The sequence below is a fragment of the Mustela putorius genome, unplaced genomic scaffold (genome assembly GCF_011764305.1).
Source record: "Mustela putorius furo isolate JIRA1106 unplaced genomic scaffold, ASM1176430v1.1 tig00003909_pilon_pilon_pilon, whole genome shotgun sequence".
Lineage (NCBI taxonomy): Eukaryota > Metazoa > Chordata > Mammalia > Carnivora > Mustelidae > Mustela > Mustela putorius.
The window spans coordinates 26,506,712-26,529,964 of NW_025422057.1; the positions used below are offsets into that span (position 1 = coordinate 26,506,712).

The 23,253-nt window shown below is 41.5% G+C and overlaps 1 protein-coding gene and 1 pseudogene across 3 annotated transcripts in view; both read left to right on the forward strand.

The window, feature by feature from the left end:
* The window catches only part of ARMH3 (armadillo like helical domain containing 3), a 182,551-nt gene that overhangs the window by 52,512 nt on the left and 106,786 nt on the right, over nucleotides 1-23,253 (forward strand). For all 3 annotated transcript variants that reach the window (XM_045068962.1, XM_004749417.3, XM_004749418.3), the window contains exon 20: nucleotides 5,544-5,632. In XM_045068962.1, coding sequence (XP_044924897.1) covers nucleotides 5,544-5,632 — 89 coding nt within the window. The remainder of the gene's footprint in view (nucleotides 1-5,543; nucleotides 5,633-23,253) is intronic.
* Nucleotides 22,425-22,871, forward strand: LOC101685374 (annotated as a pseudogene).

Sequence of the window (23,253 nt, forward strand, 5' to 3'; positions counted from 1 at the left end):
CTTTGTGCTATGCTCTTTTGCCTTACTTCTTTTGTCTCTTCTGTTTTCTCAGCCTCATTCTTTCATATCAAATAGTTTCAAGAGTGCTTGGGTAGCTCAGTCATTGGGCCTCTGCCTTTGGCTTGGGTTGTGATTATGGGGTCCTGGGATTGAGCTCGGTGTTGGGCTCTGGCTTAGTGGGAAGCCTGCTTCTCTCTCTCCCACTCCTACTTGTATTCCCTCTCTCACTGTTTGTTTCTCTGTCAAATAAATAAACAAAATCTTAAACAACAATAACAATAACAACAACAAACCAGTTTCAAGAGGAAAAGCCTCTTTCATTTGCCTAAAACTGGCAGGTTATCTGGGTCTACTTTCTAGGAGTTTGACAACTTAGTTCTAAAAGACTTAAGGGCCAGATGTTTATTTTACTTAATTTTTTTGGAAAAATTTTAAAAGTTATTTATTTAAGCAATTTCCACACACAACATGGGGCTTGAACTTATAACCCTGGATCACGAAATACATGGTTTTCCAGCTGAGCCAGCCACGCACCCTAAGTGTTAGACATTTAGTTGGTAAACAGCCAATATTTGTTGAATGAATGAATGAAAACAGAAGTCTGACAATTTCTTCCGAATCTTGGTTTGTGTGATGAGTCTGGATTTTCAGAGGGATAGAGTCTAAGCCTTGGGCTTCTTTTTCTTCTTTCCTACTCCCCAGCCTACTTTCTGTCTCTATATATTTGTCTATTCTTGACATTTTGTGTAAGGGAGATCATATGCCATGTGACTTTTTGTGACAATGTTTTCAAGTTTCATCTGTGTTGTGGCATGTATTAGTACTTCATTCCTTTCTGTGGCTGATTACTATTCCGTTGTGTGGATGGGTGATGTCATTTTATTTACCCATTCATCAGTTGATAGACATTTGGGTTGTTTTTATCTTTGGCTATTATGAATAATGCTGTTATCAACATTCATGTACAAGTCTTTGTATGGATATATGGTTTTTGTGTATATATGGAATTGGGGGTGGTTATGTGGTAACTCTGTGTCTAACATTTTGAGGAACTGCTACACTTCTTTTTCCATTTTACATTTCCACCAGCGAGTGTACACAGGCTCCAGTTTTTCTATGTACTCATCACAGCCAAGGATTTTATGTCTACCTGGACTTTCCCCCGACTTTGGCAAAAGTAGAAGGGGCGGGCATTAACTTGATTTGAGAAATGATGTTGTTGAGTACTTAGATTCTTGGTTTACAGATATCCAAGTTTTCTCCATATTATTCTTTCATGATCTGCCCATTGTGTTTCTGCACTCTCTTTGCCAGGGATTTATAAACAGTATTGCAATGGGATGAGCAGTTTAATGAGTTCTGATAAATGTATACATCCTTGTAACAACTATCACAGTCAAGGTATAGAACATTTCTCTTCTCTAAAAAGTCCCTTTGTCCCCTTTTTAGAGGATGTTAAAAAAGTTTTTTTTAAAGATTTATTTCAGGGAGAGAGAGTGTATGTACAAGGGGGAGGTGCAGGGAAAGGGAGAAAGAATCTCAAACAGACTCCACGTTGAGTCCCAGGGCTGACATAGGGTCTGATCTCACCACCCCAAGATCATGACCCAAGCTGAAACCAAGAGTCAGAGACTCAAACGACTGTGCCACCCTGATGCCCTGAGGATGTTAAAATTTTTATTTTTTTTATTTTTATTTTTTATAAAGATTTTATTTATTTATTTGACAGAGATCACAAGTAGACAGAGACACAGGCAGAAAGAGAGGAGGAAGCAGGCTCCCTGCTGAGCAGAGAGCCCAATGCAGGGCTCGATCCCAGGACCCTGAAACCATGACCGGAGCTGAAGGCAGAGGCTTTAACCCACTGAGCCACCCAGGCGCCCCCGATGTTAAAATTTAAAGATGAATTTGTTTTAAATGGTGGATTTCTTAGCTATTAAAATTGAGTTGTAGAAGATTTGGCGAAAACAGAAAAAGAGAAAGAATAGAATTTACCTATAATCCTACCATCCAAATGAATGTCAAAATTAAATCTTTTTTTGGTGCTTGAATATGGTTGAGACCATTATCATACAATTTGCATGCTGTTTTTTCAATTTCCATTGTAACATAAATATCTTCTGTTGTGAAAAATTCCTTTTAAAAAAAAAGATTTTATTTATTTATTTGACAGAGAAAGTGAGAGCACAAGCAGGCAGAGCAGCAGAGGGAGAGGGAGAAGCAGGCTCCACACTGAGCAGGGAGCCTGATGTGGGGGCTCGATCCCAGGACCCCCGATGCGGGGCTCGATTCCAGGACCCTGGGATCATGACCTGAGCCGAAGGCAGTTGTCTAACCAACTGAGCCACCCTGGCGCCCTGTATTATGAAAAATTCTTAATGGATATTCTTTTTAAATGCTCCATGGGGCCCTGCCTAGGTGGCTCATTTAGTCATGCATCCAGCTTTTGTTTTGGCTCAGGACATGGCTCAGCATCCTGTTAGGCTCCCTGCTCAGCATGGAGTGTGCTTCCCTCTCTCTCCTTCTCCGCACTGCCCCCCCCCCACCCCTACAGTGCACTCCCTGCTTCTCTCACTCTAAAATAAATAAGCCTTAAAAAATAAAAAGAGCTTAATGGGGTTTTACATTATATATCCATGTTTTAGTCTGCTTGGACTGTGATAACAACCACAGATTGGGTGGCTTGACAATGGAAATTTATCTTCTCATAGTTCTAGAGGCTAGAAGTCCAAAATCAAGGTGCCAGCACCTTTGGTTTCCCCAGAGGCCTCTCCAGGGTATACAGATGACCACCTTTTCGAGGTATCCTCATATGTATGGCCTTTTGTCTCTGTGTGGGAGCAAGCACTCTTGGGATCTCTTCCTTTTCTTAAGAAGAAGCCAGCCCTATGAGATTCGGGCTCTGTCCTTTTGACCTTATTTAACTTTAATGACTTTTTAAAAAAAATTTTTTTATTTAATCTCTGCACCCCATTTGGGACTTGAACTCACGACCCCAAGATCAAGAGTTGCACACTCCTCTGACTATGCCAGCCAGGCGCCCCTTTAAGGACTTTCTTAAAGGCCTTATAGCTAAATACAGTCACATTAGTTACATTAGGGTTAGGGTTTCAACATATGAATTTTGAAGGGACATAATTTAGTACATAACATACAGTAGTCTCCCCTTCTCAGTCGTTTCATTTTCTGTGGTTTGGAAGCAGATGATCCTCCTCCTGTATACCATGGGTCAGTAGTAGCCTAACGCTAGATCACAATGCCTACATCATTCAGCTTACTTCATCTCACCACATAGACATTTTATCATCTCATATTATCATAAGAAGGGTGAGTACAGTACAATAAGATGCTTTGAGAGAGAAACCACATTCATGTACCTTTTACTATAGTATATTGTTATAATTTCTCTATTGTATTATTGGTTATTGTTAATCTCTTACTGTGTCTAATTTATAAATTAAACTTTATCATGGGTATGTATGTATAGGAGAAAAACAAAACATAGAGGGTTTGATACTGTTGACAGTTTGAGGCATCCACTGGGTGTACTGGAATGTATCCCCCACAGATAAGGGAGAACAGCTGTATGTGTGATGATTTACTTACTGTTCTCTCAGCATTGGATGTTATTTCCACAGTTGTTTTCAGTTTTCTTTTATTACAAATGACGTTATGATGAACATCTTTTTGCTTAAAGCATTTAGTTTTTGTATTCTGGGTAAAGCTGAATTCTCCGGAGTGGTTTTTGTGAGTCAAAGGGTATAAACGTTATTAAGGCTATTGATAGAGATTGCCAGATTGCCTCCTAAAGGGGCCATGTACCAATTATACTTTCCTTGACAAGGTATAAGTGGCTGTTTCATTGTACCTTTGTCAACATTAATATCTGTATTAATTTGATACATAAAAACAGTCTTTTAATATGCCTACTTAAAGTGAAGTTGAATACTGTAGAAAGGTGTTAACTTTCCATATTTACTCCCTTTGGTGGGGTGGGGGATTTGTTGGCTATTTCTTTTGCTCATCTTCCTTATTAGAGATGTTATTTTTTCTTATCGATTTGTATAAACATATGCGTTAAGCATAGTAATGCTTTTGTGTTCTTTCCTACAAATGTAATTTCCCATATGATTTGGTTTTAGTGTAATCATTCTTAAAAAAACACACAAGATACTCATTTTTAGGAAGTAAATTTCAGCTGTATTCTACTTTGTACTATCCTCCATGGCTTTTTACGCTTTCAAAACCCTCTCCCAATCATAGATGAAAAAATATTTTTTGTTAGGTTTATAATGTTTGAAAAGTCTTTCATCTCAGCCTATTAAATGCTGATTTAGAAATACTCTCCCAAACAAATATGTTAATGTGATGTGAGTAATGTTGAATATTCCAGTGATCTAGAATTGTACCACCTAGTAGAAGTTTTTGTGATGATAGAAAAGTTCTGTGTTGTGCTGTCTGATATGGTAGCCACTAACCACATGTGGTTGTTGAGCATTTGATATATGGCTAGTGCAACTGAAGAGTGCTGAAAAGTGAATTTTTAATTTAATTCCTTTTTTCCAAAGATTTTATTTATTTATTTGAGAGAAAGAGAGCATAAGAGAAAGATAACACAGAGGCCAGGGGGAGGAATAGAGGGAGAAGCAGCCTCCCCACTGAGCAGGGAGCCTGATGTGGAATTTGATCCCAGTACCCTGGGATCATGACCAGAGCCAAAAGGCTTAACGCTAAACTGGCTGAGCCACCTAAGCATCCTAATTTAACTTTAATGTAAATAAAATTTAAGTTAATTATGAATTAAATAAAGAATTTTTTAAAAGATTTCATTTATTTATTTGACACAGAGAGATTGAGGGGGAGAGAGAGAGACAGAGAGACAGAGAACAAGCACAGGCAGGGGAATGGTAGGCAGGGGAGAAGCAGGCTCCCCACTGAGCAGGGAGCCCGCTGCAGGGCTTGATCCCAGGACTCTGGGATCATGACCTGAGCCGAAGGCAGATGCTTAACTGACCGAGCCACTCAGGCGCCCCTAAACCAAAATTTAATTTAAAAATTAATTTAAATTAAAAATAAATTTCAGTAGCTCTGAAGAAGAGTACCTGTGTGGTTCAGTAGGCTAAGCGTATGAATCTTGATTTTAACTCAGGTCATGGTCTTTAATTTTATATTTTTATAGCCTATGTGCGCAACATTGAATGGAGTAGTCTTAACTCAGGTCCACTAATGTATGCTTTTCTCAAAGGAAAGATACTCAAGGAAATGGTATCTGTAATACCTGATCGGCTGCTGACCTATATGCAATTATAGCCCCCTTTTCCTAGTGATAAAGGAAATGAGCACAAGCATTGTCTGTGTGTGTGTGTGTGTGTTGGGGGGGGACAGTTTATGCACAGCAAGGTGGAGTTTCTTTCTTTTACTTGTGTACAAATTCATCTCCAGCATCTTTAGTGGCCTTAGCAAAGCTGCCTTCGTAAAGAAAAGGGTATCTGTGGTGAGTTTCAGCATACTTTTAGGCTTATCCCGGTTTTTCTCTGTTACAGACGCTGCATTCAGGTAGTGCATAAACTGCTTTGCTACCAGAAGAAGTGTAGAGTACGCCTGCATTATACCTGGCGGGAGCTATGGTCAGGTAACTTTCTCTTTTGAATTAATTTTCTTTTCCTATATTTCTTATGAGCCCCTAGGCCTAGGCACAGATGAAATTTTTAAAAACTTTTTAGTTTGTTTGGATGCTTCTATTTTCCTTTATACTTTTTGTCATTTCAGCCTGTTCTTATCCAGATGTAAGCATGTCGAGTATTGTAGTCCATACTTCCTCCTAAATTTCTACTCCCTGTATTTTTTTGTCAGCTGGTAGAAACAATTGAATATATCCTGAGCTCTAATGATTCTTGCTTTGAATAAGAGGTAGGAGGAGTCAGTACAAACTTGGATTCTCCCTCAGTTCCATGTGGTAGCAGCATATGGACTATAGGGAGGCTTCTGTGTGTTTCCTCAAGATGAGTAATCTCAGGAGGAATGTCATAGGGAGAGGGGGTGGGGAGGGGGTGGAGAGATGGGGGGGAAATCCTGTTCTTTGTGTTACATCTGGCATTATTACTGTTTACAGACAGTGTCAATTGTACCACTCCCCCTGTGCCAGAGACAAAAACAGCAAATTACAGTGTTTACTTTTGTCTTTGTATCCATTTGGTCGCCCAGTAAAGTCACAGCTACCCCTGCGGGCGGGAAGTGGCTCTTCTCTAAGGGTACAATTAATGCTGGCTTGCCACCCCTTTCTTTTGTGTAACTAAATTGGAGGTTTCAGGAAAGCCGAGGAGACATGCTCCCTGAGGCCTTTGCTTGCTGATAGGTCCTGTGGCTTTTGTGACCTGATGGTACAATCAAGTCTTCTTCAGATGATTACAGTGATGAATGGTTGCTCCACCCATGGAAGAGCTTGTGTGTATTCTCAGTAGAGGAGGGTGTGTTAGTGTCAGAGGCTTTGTAAGAAACAGGCCAGTAACCCCACCCCCTTCCATGGAATTCATCTCACTTGTTGTGACACATGGTTTCCTCCCAACCCAATTTGGCTTTCTAAATTTAGTCCTCTATAATGGGAAATAGAGATCTTTAATTAATGGATTAGCAAGTTCTTTGCAGTTACTGCCTATGGTGGCGAAGAGTGAACAGGAGAATAACACTAAGTGACAATAGTCGCATTTTGGTATTTTAGGAGAAAAGAGTGGGTTTGTGTGAGAGTTTGAGATTGAGATGATCAGATCTAAAGATCTAAAGAGATCAGAAGAGCTTGAAATGACAAAAGTTAGAGTTTCCTAGGTAGGAACAATTCTTATTAATATATAGGACTATTGTGGTTGTCTATGAATAGTTATATGATGGCTAGGATCTAAAACTTTAGGATTAAAGAGAAAATACAAAAATAATACAAATCTGTGGATGTTGGTATAGTTGTAGGACTTAAAACAAGGACAAATGGTTTATGTCTATACTGGGATGAAGTTACCCATTGTAGTACTAACGAGTTGGTGCTTATAGTTCTTTCTGCCTGCTTTTGATTCTCTTTGGGTTTTATTTTTCTCTTGTATTCTTTTTTTTTTTTTTTTCCCTGTTCTATCCTAGCCATCCTGTCTGTGGTTCCTGGGATCTCTCTGGCTTTTCTCCCATTCTCATCATGTGTGGTCCTCTTCCTCATTGTTCTGTTACATTGCCTTTTACTATTTACCCTCATCTTTCTTGCTGGGGCCCAGGGCTTTCCATTACTTTCCTTCCTCCACTTTGTATCCTGTCCTTTGTGGTATTGTTGTCTTATATCCTACTGGCATATACATCATAAGCCCCAAAATACATTGCCATCATTTTTTAAAAAACGATTTTATTTATTTATTGGACAGACCAAGATCGCAAGTAGGCAGAGAGGCAGGCAGAGAGAGAGGGGGAAGCAGGCTCCCTGCAGAGCAGAGAGCCCGATGTGGGCTCTATCCCAGGACCTGAGCCGAAGGCAGAGGCTTTAACCCACTGAGCCACCCAGGTGCCCCTTTTGCCATCATTTTTGTTTAAAGTGTTAGTTATCTTTTTGTTTTTTTTCTTAAGATTTTATTTATTTGAGAGAGAGAGTGAGAGCGTACAAGCAAGGGGAGTGGTAGGTGGAAGTAGAGGCGGGCTCCCCACTGAGCAAGGAACCTGATGTGGGACTCTATACCAGAACCCTGGGATCATAACCTGAGCTGAAGGCAGACACTTAACAGACTGACCCACCCAGGCATCCCAAGAGTCAGTTATCTTTTAAAGAGATTAAAAATGTCCTCTGTATTTATATTTTCTTGATCTTAGCATTTCCCTATTCTGGCTAGGAAATCGTGAGGCAGGAGACCATTTTTATCCTGTTCAGTCACTTTACTTTATGTCTTGGAGTACTTTCTGTCATGTGCAGCTCTGTTTGTAATTTTGTGCTATTTCACGACTGATTGACTGGCATCCTAAGCCTTGATAGGCTGAGAGGAGATGTACATGATGATTATTAGTGATGCTGGGATGACTTCTTGTTCCTGAGGCATAGGCATTTGTACTGGAGTTCTCTGCCAAGTGAGGTTAGGTCCTTTTCTTATGTAGACTGGGTGAGCCTCCTGGAACCCTGGCTCCCTGTATTCATACACAGTGAGATGCAGAGCAGCAGGTGTTAAGGAACGTTGCAAAATACTCTACTACATCTGATGCATCAGAGCCCATAATAATGTATAATATTGCAATCAGTGAATATAAATGTGGTTATGATGGATCCTCCCACTCCTTGGCTGGCAGTACCCCTCATATGTTGGTAAGCCCATGTTTTTACTCTTTCTTTGCCTTCTAGACTTAAGGATTTGCTGGAGGTGTGTGAACCTCACCATGGTAAATATGCTTATGTGTATAGATCCCCATACTGTGCTGAGAACTTTAATTGAATTTTATTTATAAATAAAACTGGTAAGGCATGTGTTGTTAGATTGGGCACACAGAAGCCCGTTGGGTGTCTAGGAAGCAATTGGCTAGGGCCCAAATGCCTTTTGTTGTTTGGAATGTGGGTGTGTGTTATCACTGCACTTCAGATGGTGATTTTTATTCCTGTGCTGTTTGACTGCAGTCACTCCTTGTTAATGGGAAGGTAACCAGAGGCCCTCTTCCAAATTCCCATAGAATAAGGTAGCTGGATTATTTGGGGGTTTAATCCTGCCTGGCCTCTTGATTTTACAGATATAAGCCCTGACCTTCTCCCTGCTGCCATTGTCTATTTATATGATGCCCGTCACCATAGTATCTGAGTATGTGGGGAAATATATTTAGGCTAACTCTAACGAGGGTAGGAAAAGAAAGGCCTGTCTCTGTCATTGCCCTCTTTTTAGCAATCACTATTTTTCACTAAGTTATGGAAAGTTCAAAAGCTCTTCTCTGACCTCTAGGCTACCTAGATCTCTTATTTTGGATAAAAGATTAGGTCTTAAAACTATCCTCTATAGAGATAGAAAACTGGGTTTTAGGCTAAGATACTAGAAAATAGGTCTTTACCTTTGAGAATATAATGAAAGATAAGATCTTTGTGTCCAGAAAAATGTCCATTTGCATATACATATTTTGCATATAATTTCAGAGAGTTCACGGACCCTCTGAAGCCATCCATGATCCTGTGTTAAGAATCCCTGTCTTGGGGCACTGGGTGGCTTAGTCATTGAGCGGGTGGCTTAGTCATTGAACGTCTGCCATCAGCTCAGGTCATGATCCCAGAGTCCTAGGATTGAGCCCTGAATCTGGCTCTCTGCTCTGAGCGGAGCCTGCTTCTCCCTCTGGCACTCCCCTGCATGTGTTCCCTCTCTCACTGTCTCTCACTCTGTCAAATACATAAAGTCTTTAAAAATAAATAAATGGATAAATAAACATTTTTTAAAAGTCCCTGTCTTAATTTTAGGTTCCATGGCCTCCCAATTGCTTCTCTTTTCACAGAGTATCTTATTATCTGTGTTAATATTTTCTCTTTATTTACTGATCATACTGTATTCCTCCTAGGAATTTTAGCTTCCCAACCTCCTCTCTGAACTTCTTGGGGATAAAGAGCATGTTGGTCACTATATTTTATTTCCTGTGTCTTCCTATGGCACTTCAGGTTTCTATTTTAGCATATTGTACTGTTTTGCAATGTGTGCATAAGTCTGTATAATGATTTATTTAAATATCTTTCTTTCTTCTTAAAAAACTTCTGTAGCGCAGAGCCCATGTTTTTTTTTTTTTAATTTTATTTATTTATTCGACAGAGATCACAAGTAGTCAGAGAGGCAGGCTGAAATAGAGAGGGGAAGCAGGCTCCCTGCAGAGCAGAGAGCCCGATGTGGGGCTCGATCCCAGGATCCCGAGATCATGACCTGAGCTGAAGGCAGAGGCTTTAACCCACTGAGCCACCCAGGCGCCCCGAGCCCATGTTTTTATCATCACTTTATCCTCAGCACACTACTTGGCTTATAACAGGGTCTCAGAAAACATTTGAATGAATAAATGAATAAGTGGACATGTAGAATTTCTATTAGTAATGAGTCAGCAGCACAGTGTTGTGTTTGGGTCTCACAACAGTAACAGCAACAATGATAACAATAATAACAACAACAGTAATAATAATAGAATCCAGTAGGATGTTTGTTGTCATGTTTCTGTAGAGTAGACTTTATCCCCTTTTTATTTGAAAAAATTTTTGAAGATTTTATTTACTTATTTGAGAGATCAGGACCCCAAGACAAAGTCAGATGCTTAACCCACTGAGCTACCCCGTCGCCCCTATTTGAATTGTTGATATGAAAGGGAGTGGTGGGTGATTTCTCTTTCCTTTGTCTGTTTCTTCCTTATCTACAGATACATGGATTGCTTTTAACTAAGTAAAAATGGAAACTTTGATGGTTTCCAAGCCATTAACCAAAGAATGAGCAGAATGTTTAGAGAGAAGCATGTAGTTGTTAGAGAGGAAAAGACCTGAACAGAGCTTCATGGAGTCAGCTTATTTTACTTCTTTCCACTGCAGGCAGTAGGGGCACTGGGGAGGCAGCCTGCATTTAAATAGTGTAGCTTTCCACAGTCTGAAAACATGGGTCGATTTAAAGGCAGATTTATACTGACATTTTGTATTCGACATTTATCTATGGATCACCGTCCTTCTTACCCTTTCACTTTGCCACATCCCTGGGTGATATGTCATTATTTTTATCACCATTTGTTGGGGAAGGGAGTGGAGGTATAGGAGGGTAAGTGCCTTGCTAAGGATCATGGAACCAGATACTAAACAGAGTCATGATTAGAACTTAGAGTTCCTGACTTCTATGCTCAGACGCAGATCACTAGGCCACATTTGCTTCCCTGCAGGAAGAAAGGTCCCCAAAGCCCCCAAAACAATCTGTTCAGCTTCACTGTGCTAAATAGCATCCAAAGCATTCACAGCTTTGTGAAAAAGAGAGAAATTGTACATGGCCTGACCTTTTAGATAACCTACTGGGAAAAATGGAAAACCCAGAGAGTGTCACAGCTTTGTGGATCCAGCTGGCTTTCTCATCACTAGCAGAAGTCTGTGACTTCATGGTTAGGTGTACCTTGAGACTGGGAGTGAGGCTTTTGTTGGAAGCTTGTTATATTGTAGGTGTTGTCACATAGGGCTGAAAATTTTCAAGAGAAGGTCTGACCTTAGCCATAGATGGACCTGTGTGTTCTTGTATAAGTAAGTATAGCTTTGACAGCTTGGTGGCCCCTCCTGGTTTCGGGAAACTATCCTTTGAACTTTTAATTGTCAGCTTTGTTTGTTTGTTTAGTTTCTTTTTTGAACTTTCAATTTTGATATAATTATAGACTCACAGGAAGTTGCAAAAATAGTATAGCAAGTTCTCGCACCCTTCACCCAGCTTCCTCCAATGGTGAGATCTTATATAACTCTACAATATTGCTTCTTTTAGTTTTGGAGAAGGTATGGGGAGGAAGGAAGGACAAAGCAATAAACAGCTAGAGTAGATGGGGAGAGGAATTTTGGCAGCTGCTGTTGCTATTTTGTTTTTAAAATTGCTTTTTAAATTGTTCTTCCTCTTTCCCCCAAATTTTCTCTGATGTAGGGGAATATGTTACAAGATGTATTCTAGGCTTGATGTGCCTAATTAAGACTGCTCTAGCTTCTATGTGCAAAAAGATGGAGGTCTCTTTCTTCTGTGTATGATCAATTTCTCTCAGAATGTTTTAATACAGGGTCATTAGAAGGCATTTTTCTGTTTCCATCATTTTGTACAGCAGTGTAGAAAGCCTAGGACTGAAAAAGGATGCCAGAAGACTCTCTTTTCCTTCAAATCACCACATTTGGCTAAGTCTAAAATTTATACTATTTTGACTCTTTCTTTCATCCCCTCAAAAACTTGGCAGGAGCAAAAGATAAGAATTTCTAACAGGTTTAGCCTGTTAGAAGGAGAAAAAGATTCCCACCAAAAAGCCCCTGAAAAGAGTGAGAAATCTCTGTTCTTTTCTCTGCACATGAAGTCACTTCCTTTCCAGAGAAATGTCAACTCTCATAGGCCTATTAGCATCTTGTCAACCAAAAGAGACAGAGGAAGGAGTAGCTGTGCTTTTGATGCTCTGCCTGTACTAGTTCTAAAGGAGCATACTTGGTTTCATGAGATATCATTGTTCCCTGCATCTCCAGTGAGCAGGACAGGTCTGTTACTGTTTTTCTCACATTTTGGCAGGAAGTAAAGTTCTTGATTCTACGTCACATGCCTCTACTGAGATGTGGTCTCACTGACAGTTTGATTTCTTAAAGGGTAATGATTTTAGCTCTCTCTCAGCTGGGCAGTATTGGAAAAAATAAGCAGGTGGTATAGGACCCTGGAAGGCACTGGCTTCTGAGCATGCTTACAGGCAGCTGCACAGGAGCAAGGTGTATGGGGTCCTGCATTTCCAAGAGTCTGAGTTCCATATGGGAACTTTCACATAAGGGCACATTTTCATGATAAAGAAGAGGGTGGGTGGTAACTGTGAGAATTGCAGTGTCCCCAAGTAAACGGGGAATTGGAGATAGTTGAGAACCTTATTTTCCCTTTTAAGCAGATGTACTTCAACAGCAAGGAAAATGTAACACAGAACCTAACTTCCATTTAAAATAAGAATTTGTTCTTTTTTCCAGTTCATCTAGAGGGGTGTGGAGCCCTTAGGCAGTGCAGTCTGTTGATACGTGTGTGTGTGGGGGGGGGGTGGGGGGGGGTGTTAAAATATACATAATACTTACCATCTTAACTGTTTTTAGGTGTGTGGTTCAGTGGTATCAAATGTTTACCACATTGTTGTGCAGCCGTCCCCACCATCTCTCCCCATAATTCCTTTCATCTTGTAAAACAAAAACTCTATACCTACCAGACAAGAACTCCCCATTCCTCCCTTTGCCAGCCTCTGGCAAGCAGTATTCCACTTTCTGTCTTTATGATTTTGACTACACTAAGCACCCCAAGTGAGTGAAATCATACAGTGTTTGTCTTTTTGCGACCGGCTTATTTCACTTAATATAATATTCTCAGGTTCAAGAAATCAGTTCACTCTTCCTCAGAGTTTGCTTTTTTTTGGTTAATTTTTTTTTTTTTAAAGATTTTATTTATTTATTTGTCAGAGAGAGAGCCAGCATGAGCGAGCACAGGCAGACAGAGTGGCAGGCAGAGTCAGAGGGAGAAGCAGGCTCCCTGGGGAGCAAGGACCCCTTTGTGGGACTCGATCCCATGACGCTGGGATCATGACCTGAGCTGAAGGCAGCTGCTTAACCAACTTAACCACCCAGGCGTCCCTTGGTTAATATCTTTAATTATTGTTTTGTTGTTGTTGTTGTTGTAGTAGGCTATCTCTGCCCATGTTCAGCATGAGTGTAAACTTAATGTCTTCTTTGCGCTCTTCTGAGCCTTTTCTTGGGCATGTGCAGTTACTTTCTAGATTTCCCTGTATATGCAAGTAATTTTTTTTTTTAAGGACCCCCAACACGGGGCTTGAACTCATGACCCTGAGATCAAGACCTGAGCTGAGATCAAGAGTCAGATGCTTAACTGACTGAGCCACAGTGGTGCCCCTATGCAGTTGTTTTGAATGTTCTAGTCTTAAATGTCTGGCTTTGTTTCTGCAAAGAAACATACAAAAAAATGAAGGTGGAGAAAAAGGGCACTTGGCCCTTCATTTATTTATTTTTTAAAAGATTTTATTGATATATTTGAGAGAGAGAGCACAGGCACAAGACAGTGCAGAAGCAGACTCCCCACTGAGCAGGAAGCCCGCTGTGGGGCTTGATCCCAGGACTCTGAGATCGTGACTTGAGCTGAAGGCACCGTATACGTGGCCCTTTTAAATCTCATGGATGTAACTGATGTGGGTGGGGATGGGTTTGCCTCAGTGGGAGGAGGTGCAGCAATACTGGCAGCTTGCTTCTTTGTCTACATCTCTGTAATCAGAAGCAGGAATCAGCTCTCCAAGCACAGATCTCCAGTGTTTAGGGGATAGACTCCTTTTTTGCCCACCCTACCTCCTACAAGCTGTGTGCATGCTCTTGCCTGGCAACATGGCTGGGCAGGTGGGTTGGGGAATGCCTTGTTGCTACTTTGCTAAGTGCTGAAATTGACTGAAATTACCCAAAGTTTACCATCAAAGTCTTCCCTTGGAAACTTAAAACCTTTACCATACTTCAGAATTCCAAAATAGTTAACATCAAAAAAAAAAAAAACCAACACAAGATCCACTCAAAATAGTTAACATCAGACAGATTCCATCACTGCAGTGATTTTCTGGGTAGGGAGAGAGATACCTGTTGGCTTTCTACTCTGCTTGTCTTCCCAGAATCCTTTTCTCCTGTGTTCACCTGGAGGGCTTATAGCACACAACCAAAACCATTTCATTTTCTTGTTTCATTCATTGGCCTCTTTAAGTGAGGGGCTTGGGTTTGCAGCCAGACAGATACCTATATTCTGAGAGGCCACCTGGTGTATTTTGTGTTTATTCTACTGGTACATGTTGGCTTCTAAGTCCTTCCTGCACCACTTTGCTGATTGACAGGGAGCCTGCTGATTGTTGGCAGTGTCCCTGGGTAATTGGTGGTTTTGTCCAGAGATGCTGGAATTGGCTAGAGTTATAATGCCTCTGGGGTTTGGGAGGCATTGGCTTGTTATACTAGTGCTATTTCTAGCCTGTCCTTGGAGTTTCTCTGCCTTTCTTCTAAGCAAGTGAGATCCTAATATTTCTCTTCTATCAGTCACTGTGAAATTATCTATTTCCCCAAATGAGCGCATTTTGATTTGGATCTCCGGCATTTCCTCCCAGGTCTGTGCCAGGCCACAACATAAGGGCCTGGTTGAGTCTTGTCTTTGCTTTCTTTCTCTTTTTCTTTATAGTATGTTAAAACTGTTAAAATAATAGCTCTTTCTGAACTGATTCTTGGAGACAATTTATTTGTGCTCTGCTAAAGGCTCTCTGTCTCCTTCCTGTTTTTAATATTATTTAAATGTCATTCACTTGGTTTTATAATTAATCCTCCTCTTTGCTCCTCTGAGGCAGGCATCTGAGCTACCACTTAATTGTGTCTTCCTGTAGTTGGCTTGTTCTTCTCTGCACCTGGTTTACCTCAGTGTGGGGGACAGGTTTTAGTCCTGGAGAAGTTCCCATATCCATTATTCATTCTACTCTTCTACATGGCAACACAATTTACTGCTACTCTCTCCTTGAATTCAAAGCAATTCAGGAAAAAATTCTGGGGGAGTCCTCATCATGTGGGGTACATTGATATTAAGAGCAGCTCTGCAAACAAAGCTCCTTGTGGGGTAAGGGAGGCCTGTGTGAGGTGGCAGAATTCTCAAGTGGATGGCACCAAATTCTTCCCATTTGAGAAATAGATCTGTTTCTGCCTCTGGGAATTCACTTGGGACTCAGGAAACCATCAAGGTACCTATTCCTGGTTCAGCTTCCCAGAACCTGCTTGCTATCTTATATTCCACATGTATCTGCATTCAGAAGTCGGAACTTCGGCGCACTCTTGCCATACTTGACGTGCAAGATCCCCCTGGGAAGGAGCTTGGGCCAAAGCTAAGTGTGAGACTGACTGGTGCCTCTAGTAGAGTCAGAAGAGGCAGCAGTTGCAGCCAATTTGTAGTTCCTGAAAAAGAGCCCAGAAACAAAATTTTCAAAGTGCCTGGTAGACTTTCCAATGAAGAAACAAATGTGTACGGAGCACCTACTTCCCTACAACTTAACCATATTGCATGTGGAATATAATGCCTCAAATATCTCACTGACCTAACTTCTCTATTTTTCACTCAGTGTAGGTTAAGAGTATTTGGAGCCAGGTATCTGGAGCCTCATTTAATAGAGTTAGCAAAGATTAGCAGTCTAATCCAGGATCCCCAAGGATTTCCTAGACTATTTTTGGTACTTAAGTGCTTTGGTGGCTCTGATGGTGAACTTTAATCATTCTGAAGGCTGCCATAGTGTTGCTGTCTTGAAGGCTACTCAAGATTCATTTTGAATTTGCATTCCTGCCCAAGAGTCCGTGGCTCTCTGTTGATTGAGCATATTTGGCTCCTTTTCTTTAGCCCATCAAAGAGGAAACATTTTTGCGTGTTTGGCCATGTACTCCGTGCTGTGTATACCGTGATGTAAATTTTAGCTAGGCACTTACGCTGAGGTTATAGAAAGTTGGGATGGATGTTTGTGGGGCTCCTGCTAGTGTTGGTAGAAAGAAAAACATTGACCTCTTATTTGTTTTTGATTGGTAAAACATACATAAAATTTAACCTTTTTTTAAAAAAAATTTATTCATCTGACAGAGATCACAAGTAGGCAGAGAGGCAGGCGGAGAGAGGAAGGGAAGCAGGCTCCCTGCTGAGCAGAGAGCCCAGTGCAGGTCTCTATCCCAAGACCCTGGGATCATGACCTGAGCTGTAAGCAGAGGCTTTAACCCACTGAGCTACCCAGTAACCATTTTTTTTTTAAGATTTTATTTATTTATTTGACAGAGAGAGATCAAAAGTAGGCAGAGAGACAGAGAGAGGGGGAGAAGCAGGCTCCCCGCTGAGCAGAGAACCCGATGTGGGGCTCGATCCCAGGACGCTGAGATCATGACCCGAGCTGAAGGCAGAGGTCCAACCCACTGAGCCACCCAGGTACCCCCCCAGTAACCATTTTTAAATGTACAGTTCAGTGGCATTAAGTATATTCACATCATTGTTGGAAACATTTCTACCTTCCATCTCCGGAATTTTTTTCATCTTCCCAAACTGAAACTCTCTGTACCCTATAAACAATAACTCTTATTTACATTTCTCCTTCTCTCCACTTCCTGGCCACCACCACTCTACTTTCTGTCTCTGTGAATTGACTACTCTAGTTATATAAGTTGAATCATTTGGGATTTGTCCTTTTGTGACTGACTTTTTCCACTTAGCACATTGTCTTTGTAGTTCATCCATGTTGTAGCATGTGTCAGAATTTCCTTCCTTTTTCAGCCGGAATATTATTCCATCGTTTGTATATACTGCATTTTGTTTATTCATTCATCAGTTGATGTTGGGTTCTTCCACCTTTTGGCTGGCATGAATAATGCTGCTATGAGCATAGGTGTATAAATACTTGTTTGAGTCCTTCCTTTTCACCTCTTGTTTTTGAGAGTGTGCAGGTTGAAGTGTCCTAGGTCACTGGAATGAAATCCTCACATTCTTAGGAGAGAGATGCACTTGACCTTAGAGGATTTTTTCATTTGGCCACTTTGATATATGAGGGCCAGGTCAGTGGAGTTCAACTAGAGTTATGGTTTGGGTAGCAAATATGGGTATTGACCCTAGAAAGCTAGCTCTCCCACCCTCAGCAAACATTCTTTTAATTTAAGTTTAGGTGGAACCAGTACAGCTGTATAAGACCTTGGCAAGGGGAATTCATGGACCTTCTTCCCAATATGTTGTTGCCCTTGATGCAGTTTAGCTCCCAACTAGTTTTGTGGCTTTGGGTAACTTATTTAACCCTCCTGAATTTCAATTTAGTCATCTGTAAATCGGGACCAATAATACCTTCTTCATTGGATAGTTAAGGGGATTTGATGAGAATAATGTACTTTCAGTGCTTTACATAATGCTTAGTATCTAGCAGACACTTAATATATGTTACCTTCCTTAGCACTTATGGCCACTGTATTTGAAAAGAGAGGAGTGTACTTTGGGGCAAGTGATTTCTGTAGTTAACTCTCTTTGTAAGGTGTCACATAGAGGGCAGTAGAATAGAGGAAGGTTTGAGATACTTTGTGTGAGTATACTGAAAAGAGAGGAGTGTACTTTGGGGCAAGTGATTTCTGTAGTTAACTCTCTTTTTAAGGTGTCACATAGAGGGCAGTAGAATAGAGGAAGGTTTGAGATACTTTGTGTGAGCTTCTGGCACAGTTATTAACCTGTGGTGGTGGTTACTCAGCAAGAAGATACGATACATTTCTTTATATTATATGTCTCTCTGGTGTTGGCATTTGGGGGCAGCCCATTCCTGGGGGCTATGGAGGATGGAAGCTGATGAGAATTGTCTCTTAAAGCCTGGAAGGTTTAAACTACAAAGCCTGTCTGCATCTAAGCCCTGCCATTCTGTTTTGTGGGGATCGGCAGCCATTGCTCACCAAAGGGGTAACACTGTTTACACAGTGTTGAGTTACTCTAACATAGGCCATTATTCTTTGGAAATATATCAGATGAAGCATCAAGTCTTTGGTAAAGAAGAGCTTGTGTTAGCCTCTTCTCCCCTTATAGAAACTGTTTAAAAATTGGAGGGGTGCCTGGGTGACTCAGTCAGTTAAGCATCTGACTCTTGGTTTTCGCTCAGGTTACGATCTCAGGGTAGTGAGATTGAGCCCTGAGTCGTCAGGTTCCATGCTCAGTGAGGAATCTGCTTGTCCCTCTCCCTCTGCTCCTCCCCCTCACTCTCTCTCTTTCTCTCCCTCTATCTCTAAAATAAATAAAAAATCTTCAAAACAAAATTGGAAGCACGATGAACCAAAAGGTTATATTAAAAAAAAGACATCCTGCCCCCCCTTATCTCCACAATGACTACAACATGTACTTGATACCAAGCTCTTACAGACATATGACTAATGAACAGTGCTATGTTTATACAACCAACCTCTTATCTTTTATAGTTATCTTAACTCTTCTCTTATGTACTGCTACTTCTGTGACTATCTGTGGAACAGTTTGGCTGGTCATGTGCCCAGATGACACCAAGTGGACAAGTGGATAAAGGGCAGTTTTCTAAAAAATGTGTGTGTGTGTGTGTGTGTGTGTGTGTGTGTGTACACGTGTACATGAGGAGAGTGGTGAGCCAGGAGCCAGCCAGGATGAGCTCTGTGCTACTTATGTGTTGGCACTGAGATCCCAAGTGCCAATTTTCTCCTGTCCTTGACTTGCCCCTGTCTGATAAGAAGGTGTTCCCTTTTTTGGCCTGCACTTAAATCCCATGCGTAGTTCTGTACCATAACAGCTTATGAATAAGCCTGGCTGCTAATTATTTATACCAGTGTTTTTGTCTTGTTTTGTTTCAGTTCTGATTTTGCATAAAGAAAGGGGATCTTGGCTCCCTTTATTTATTTTTTTTAAAAAAGACTTATTTATTTAATTTAGAGAGAGGGCAAGTGAGAACATGTGAGGTACACAAGCAGGGGGCGGGGCAAAGGGAGAGTGAGAGAGAATCTCCAGCAGACTCCCCGCTGGGTGGGGAGCCTGACACTGGCTTGATGGCAGGATCCTGAGATCATGACCTGAGCTGAAATCAAGAGTTGGACACTTAACTGACTGAGCCATCCAGATGCCCTTGGCTCTCTTTAAAGTCCAGATCCAATCACATTCCATGTTCAGATCTTAATTTTAAAGAGGACAAAGCTGACTGAGGGGGATGGGAATAGTTTTCGTTGACAGTTACGTGCTGCTACTCCCCTGCGCTCCCTCCCTCCTTCCCTTTCCTTCCCTCTTCCTTCCTTCTTTCTCTTCTTTTCTTTTTCTTTTTCTTTTTCTTTCTCATTTCCTTCTTTCCTTCCTTCCTTTCTTTTTTTTTTCTTTCTTTCTTTCTTTCAAGATACTACAAAGGAGGCAGAAACAGAAGAGGGGAAAAAGGTGTGTGACAGAGAAGAGCGACAAGAGCAGACACAGGCCCTGCTGAGGCGGTTGATGCTGAGAGAGGCTACTTGGGAGTCTTTTAGTGTTGCAAATAGGCAGTAGAAAGGTAATAATGAGGTATTAAACATCTGTACTCTTAATAAGTACCTCAGGATCAAGAGAAAGAGTGGACCAGATTTATGAAAACGAACTGAAATAGCCAGTAGATGGAGAAGGTTATAAAGCAGAGTCAAGATAAGTGTTGGGAATAGTGTAGTCAGCAGATCTAAGCACACCATTTGTAGGTAAGCGTCTCTCCCTTTAACATTTAATTCCATCTGGCACCTTTATTTAATCTTAGTGGAATGGGAGAAAGCACACTAATCAGGAGACCAGGTTCTAGTCTCAGCTTAGTCACTAGCTACTTGGGGTGGTGCTGGGAAGAGGTGTTTTCTGATCCAGAAACGAGGGAACTGGATTACATGATCTCTAAAGCCCTTTCTAGTTCCAAAAATCAGTTATCCTGAAGCCTCACAGACTTAGAACTCCCCATACATCAGGTCAGAGGATAGCAGACCTTGTGTGCATGGTGATAGAGAGGACACCAAACAGTTGACAGAATGAGTGCAAAGGGTGATGATTTTCAAAAAGCACTATTCCGTGGGATGCTGGGGCATTCTCTCTTGAGGAGGAATTATGGTCCCTGATGTAAGAGGCTTGTGGGAGCTGATTTTAAGGTTGCTTTGTTCATTTTCTCTGCCTGTGTAATTTCTCTAGAGAATGACCAGTTCCAGGTGAGAAAAACCTGGCCTTTTTTGGAGGTGGGGGGCTGTGTATGGAATAGGTAGGTATCTCTGCCTGGATTATCAGGGGCAGAATGCAGGTTTTCCCTGGCACTGACCCTCAGAGTACTGCAGTGCTGAATTCTTCTCAAAACTGTTTGGCTCCACTGATGTCTGTGGTAGTTGGGACATAGGTTGCCTCTTGGCCTGTGCCAGAATTGCTCTCTTCTTCCCCTTGCATTTATCACTTTGTCATCCCTGACTCTGAATCCCAGAGATCAAGACTAGTTGTAGTCCAGCAGAGGAGCAATAAATCATTGCTCCCACTTCTTTTCCTCCAGGTTTTCTGCTCCTTAATTACCACATAACCACTGCTGAGGCCGCATCTTTGTGCTGTATGTGCTAGGGACAAAAGCCCTCCTTGATTGGATGTGAACAAAAGCTGCTTTGTCTCTCTCCAGCCATTGTGTTTTGCTGTTTTGCCCTGTGCCACATGTTCTACCCGTTCTTTTCTCTTGTCTCCTGTGAGTTTTTAGAGTCTGATTGTCAGATGATTTATCCATTAACAGGGCTTGTCTAAGCTCTGGAGGTAGTGGGTAGAGTAGGCAGCCCTTAAATAACTCGGCAAGATGATCTTCATTAAAGAGAGAGGTTTGGGCTGGGTTAGTCATTTTTATACGGATTCTAGCTAGTCCCCTTCATTCTCTGAGCTCCTGGTAGGAGTTAAGGAGGTCGTGTGATCCAGAGTGGGCTCCTATGGAGCTTTTTTTGGGTCTAGTCCAACAGATTGCTTGTTAACAGATAACATCAAAAGAGCCAGCTGCCTATCATTTGCCTTTCCATTATGAAACCTCAGAGAACTTGAGTTAGCGCAAGGGTGAGGAGTTCATAAATGAGGATGCCTATGACCTTCATCTCTAGTAAGGCTTTTTTGCTATTTGAGGGGAAGATTCAGACTTTAGAAACAGAGTGTAGACAGGCCCTTGTACTTTTCCTTGCCTGCTGTTTCTTTACTGAACCTCTGATTTCAGAGGTTGAGAGTAAGGAGTGTTGTGTGGCAGGCAGCAAGTATCTGGAGAGTCTTACTCCTACTCATCATTCCCTGCTGCTTCAAATCAAAGCTCACCTCTCTTCTCGAAGGGTAGTAAGCTTCACACAAAGCTCAGACAGCATGGGAGAATGGACTTCTTTGCTGGCAAAGAAGCAGATATGGTCTTAGAAAAGGAGAGGTCAAGTCTTTTTTTGTATGTCTGTGGGAGTAGAGAGGGTTGAGGGGGAGAAGACAGAAGGACCACCAATTGCTTGCAGCTCCTGAACCCCTTCTTCCTACTTTCCCATCAAGTAGGGGAGGTTGGTACAGCGGCAGTAGTCATGATGAGCACAGAAGTAGGATTTCCTTCATGGTTTTAGGTGAAAGAGAACAAGGCAACCGATGATTTCTTCTATGCTTAATATTTATTTGCAAAATGTCTTTATACCTACAGTGGTAAGCTAGGGTTTTGGCAGTCTTTTAAATGAGGTTGCTTGGGTTTTAATCCTCATTAAGCATACCCGGGAGAAAGGGGAACTTTTTGGCAAATGCTGTCATGGTTGAGAGAGGAAAGAGTAGGCTGCCCTTTTGTTTGAATAGTTAAGGACTTTTTTTTTCTCTTTATGAGAAAGAGCCTGAAGTCCAGTATAGTTGGCACATCTGGTGACTAGTTAAAATGGAAGGATGTCCCTCTTAGTCATGATGTTTGAAACAAGTGCACAGCTAAAACATAGCAAGATGACATGCAAGCAGCCTGGGATGAGAGGGGGGATCCTCCTTTTGATCTATACATTGAACAAATTTGGTGGGGAAATCACTGTGTGGAAGTAAATTTGGAATACTAAGAGGTCTTTTTTTTTCTTTTTTTTTTTAAACATTTGTTTATTTTAGAGAGGGAGGGAGAGGGCAGAGGGAGAGAATCTCAAGCAGATCCCCCACTGAGCACAGAGCTGGATGCATGGGATCATGACCAGAGCCAAAACCAAGAATCAGAAGCTTTACTGTCTGAGCCACTCAGGAGTCCCTAAGATGTCCTTTTGTAGTCAGATTTCCAAGCTTAATTGCTTCTAAAGAAGTGGCGCAAAGAGGTCAGAGTGTGGGTCTCCCTTGCAGCAGCTGCAGTCATGGCAGGACAGGCATTTAGAAAGTTTCTTCCCCTCTTTGAACAACTTTTAGTTGAAAGGAGAGCTGCCAAAACTAACCAGAGGAGGCATTATGCTTCCAGAAAAATCTCAAGGAATAGTATTGCAAGCAACAACGGTAGTAGCTGTTAGATTGGGCTCTAAAGGAAGGGGTAGAGAAATTCAGACAGTTAGTGTGAAAGCTCAAGATCAAGTTCTTCTCTCAGAATATGGAAGCACAAAAGTAGTTCTAGATGATAAGGATTATTTATTTAGATATGGTGATGTTCTCAGAAAGTAGGTAGACTGAAAGAAATCAGTATTGAAATGGCATTAAGTGGGGCGCCTGGGTGGCTCAGGGGGTAAAGCCTTTGCCTTCGGCTCAGGTCATGATCCCAGGGTCCTGGGATTGAGCCCTGCATGGGGCTCCCTGCTGAGGAGCAGGGAGCCTGCTTCCCCCCTCCCCCGCCTCTGCCTGCCTCTCTGCCTACTTGTGATCTCTGTCAAATAAATAAATAAAATCTTTAATTAAAAAAAAAAATGGCATTAAGTGAAGCTGCCCATTCCAGTGAAGTTGTGAAATCTTTCATCATGTAATTTTTTTAAAAAAAGATTTTTTTTAAGACCTGAGCCGAAGGCAAAGGTTTTAACCCACTGAGCCACCCAGGCGCCCCTCATCATGTAATTTTTGT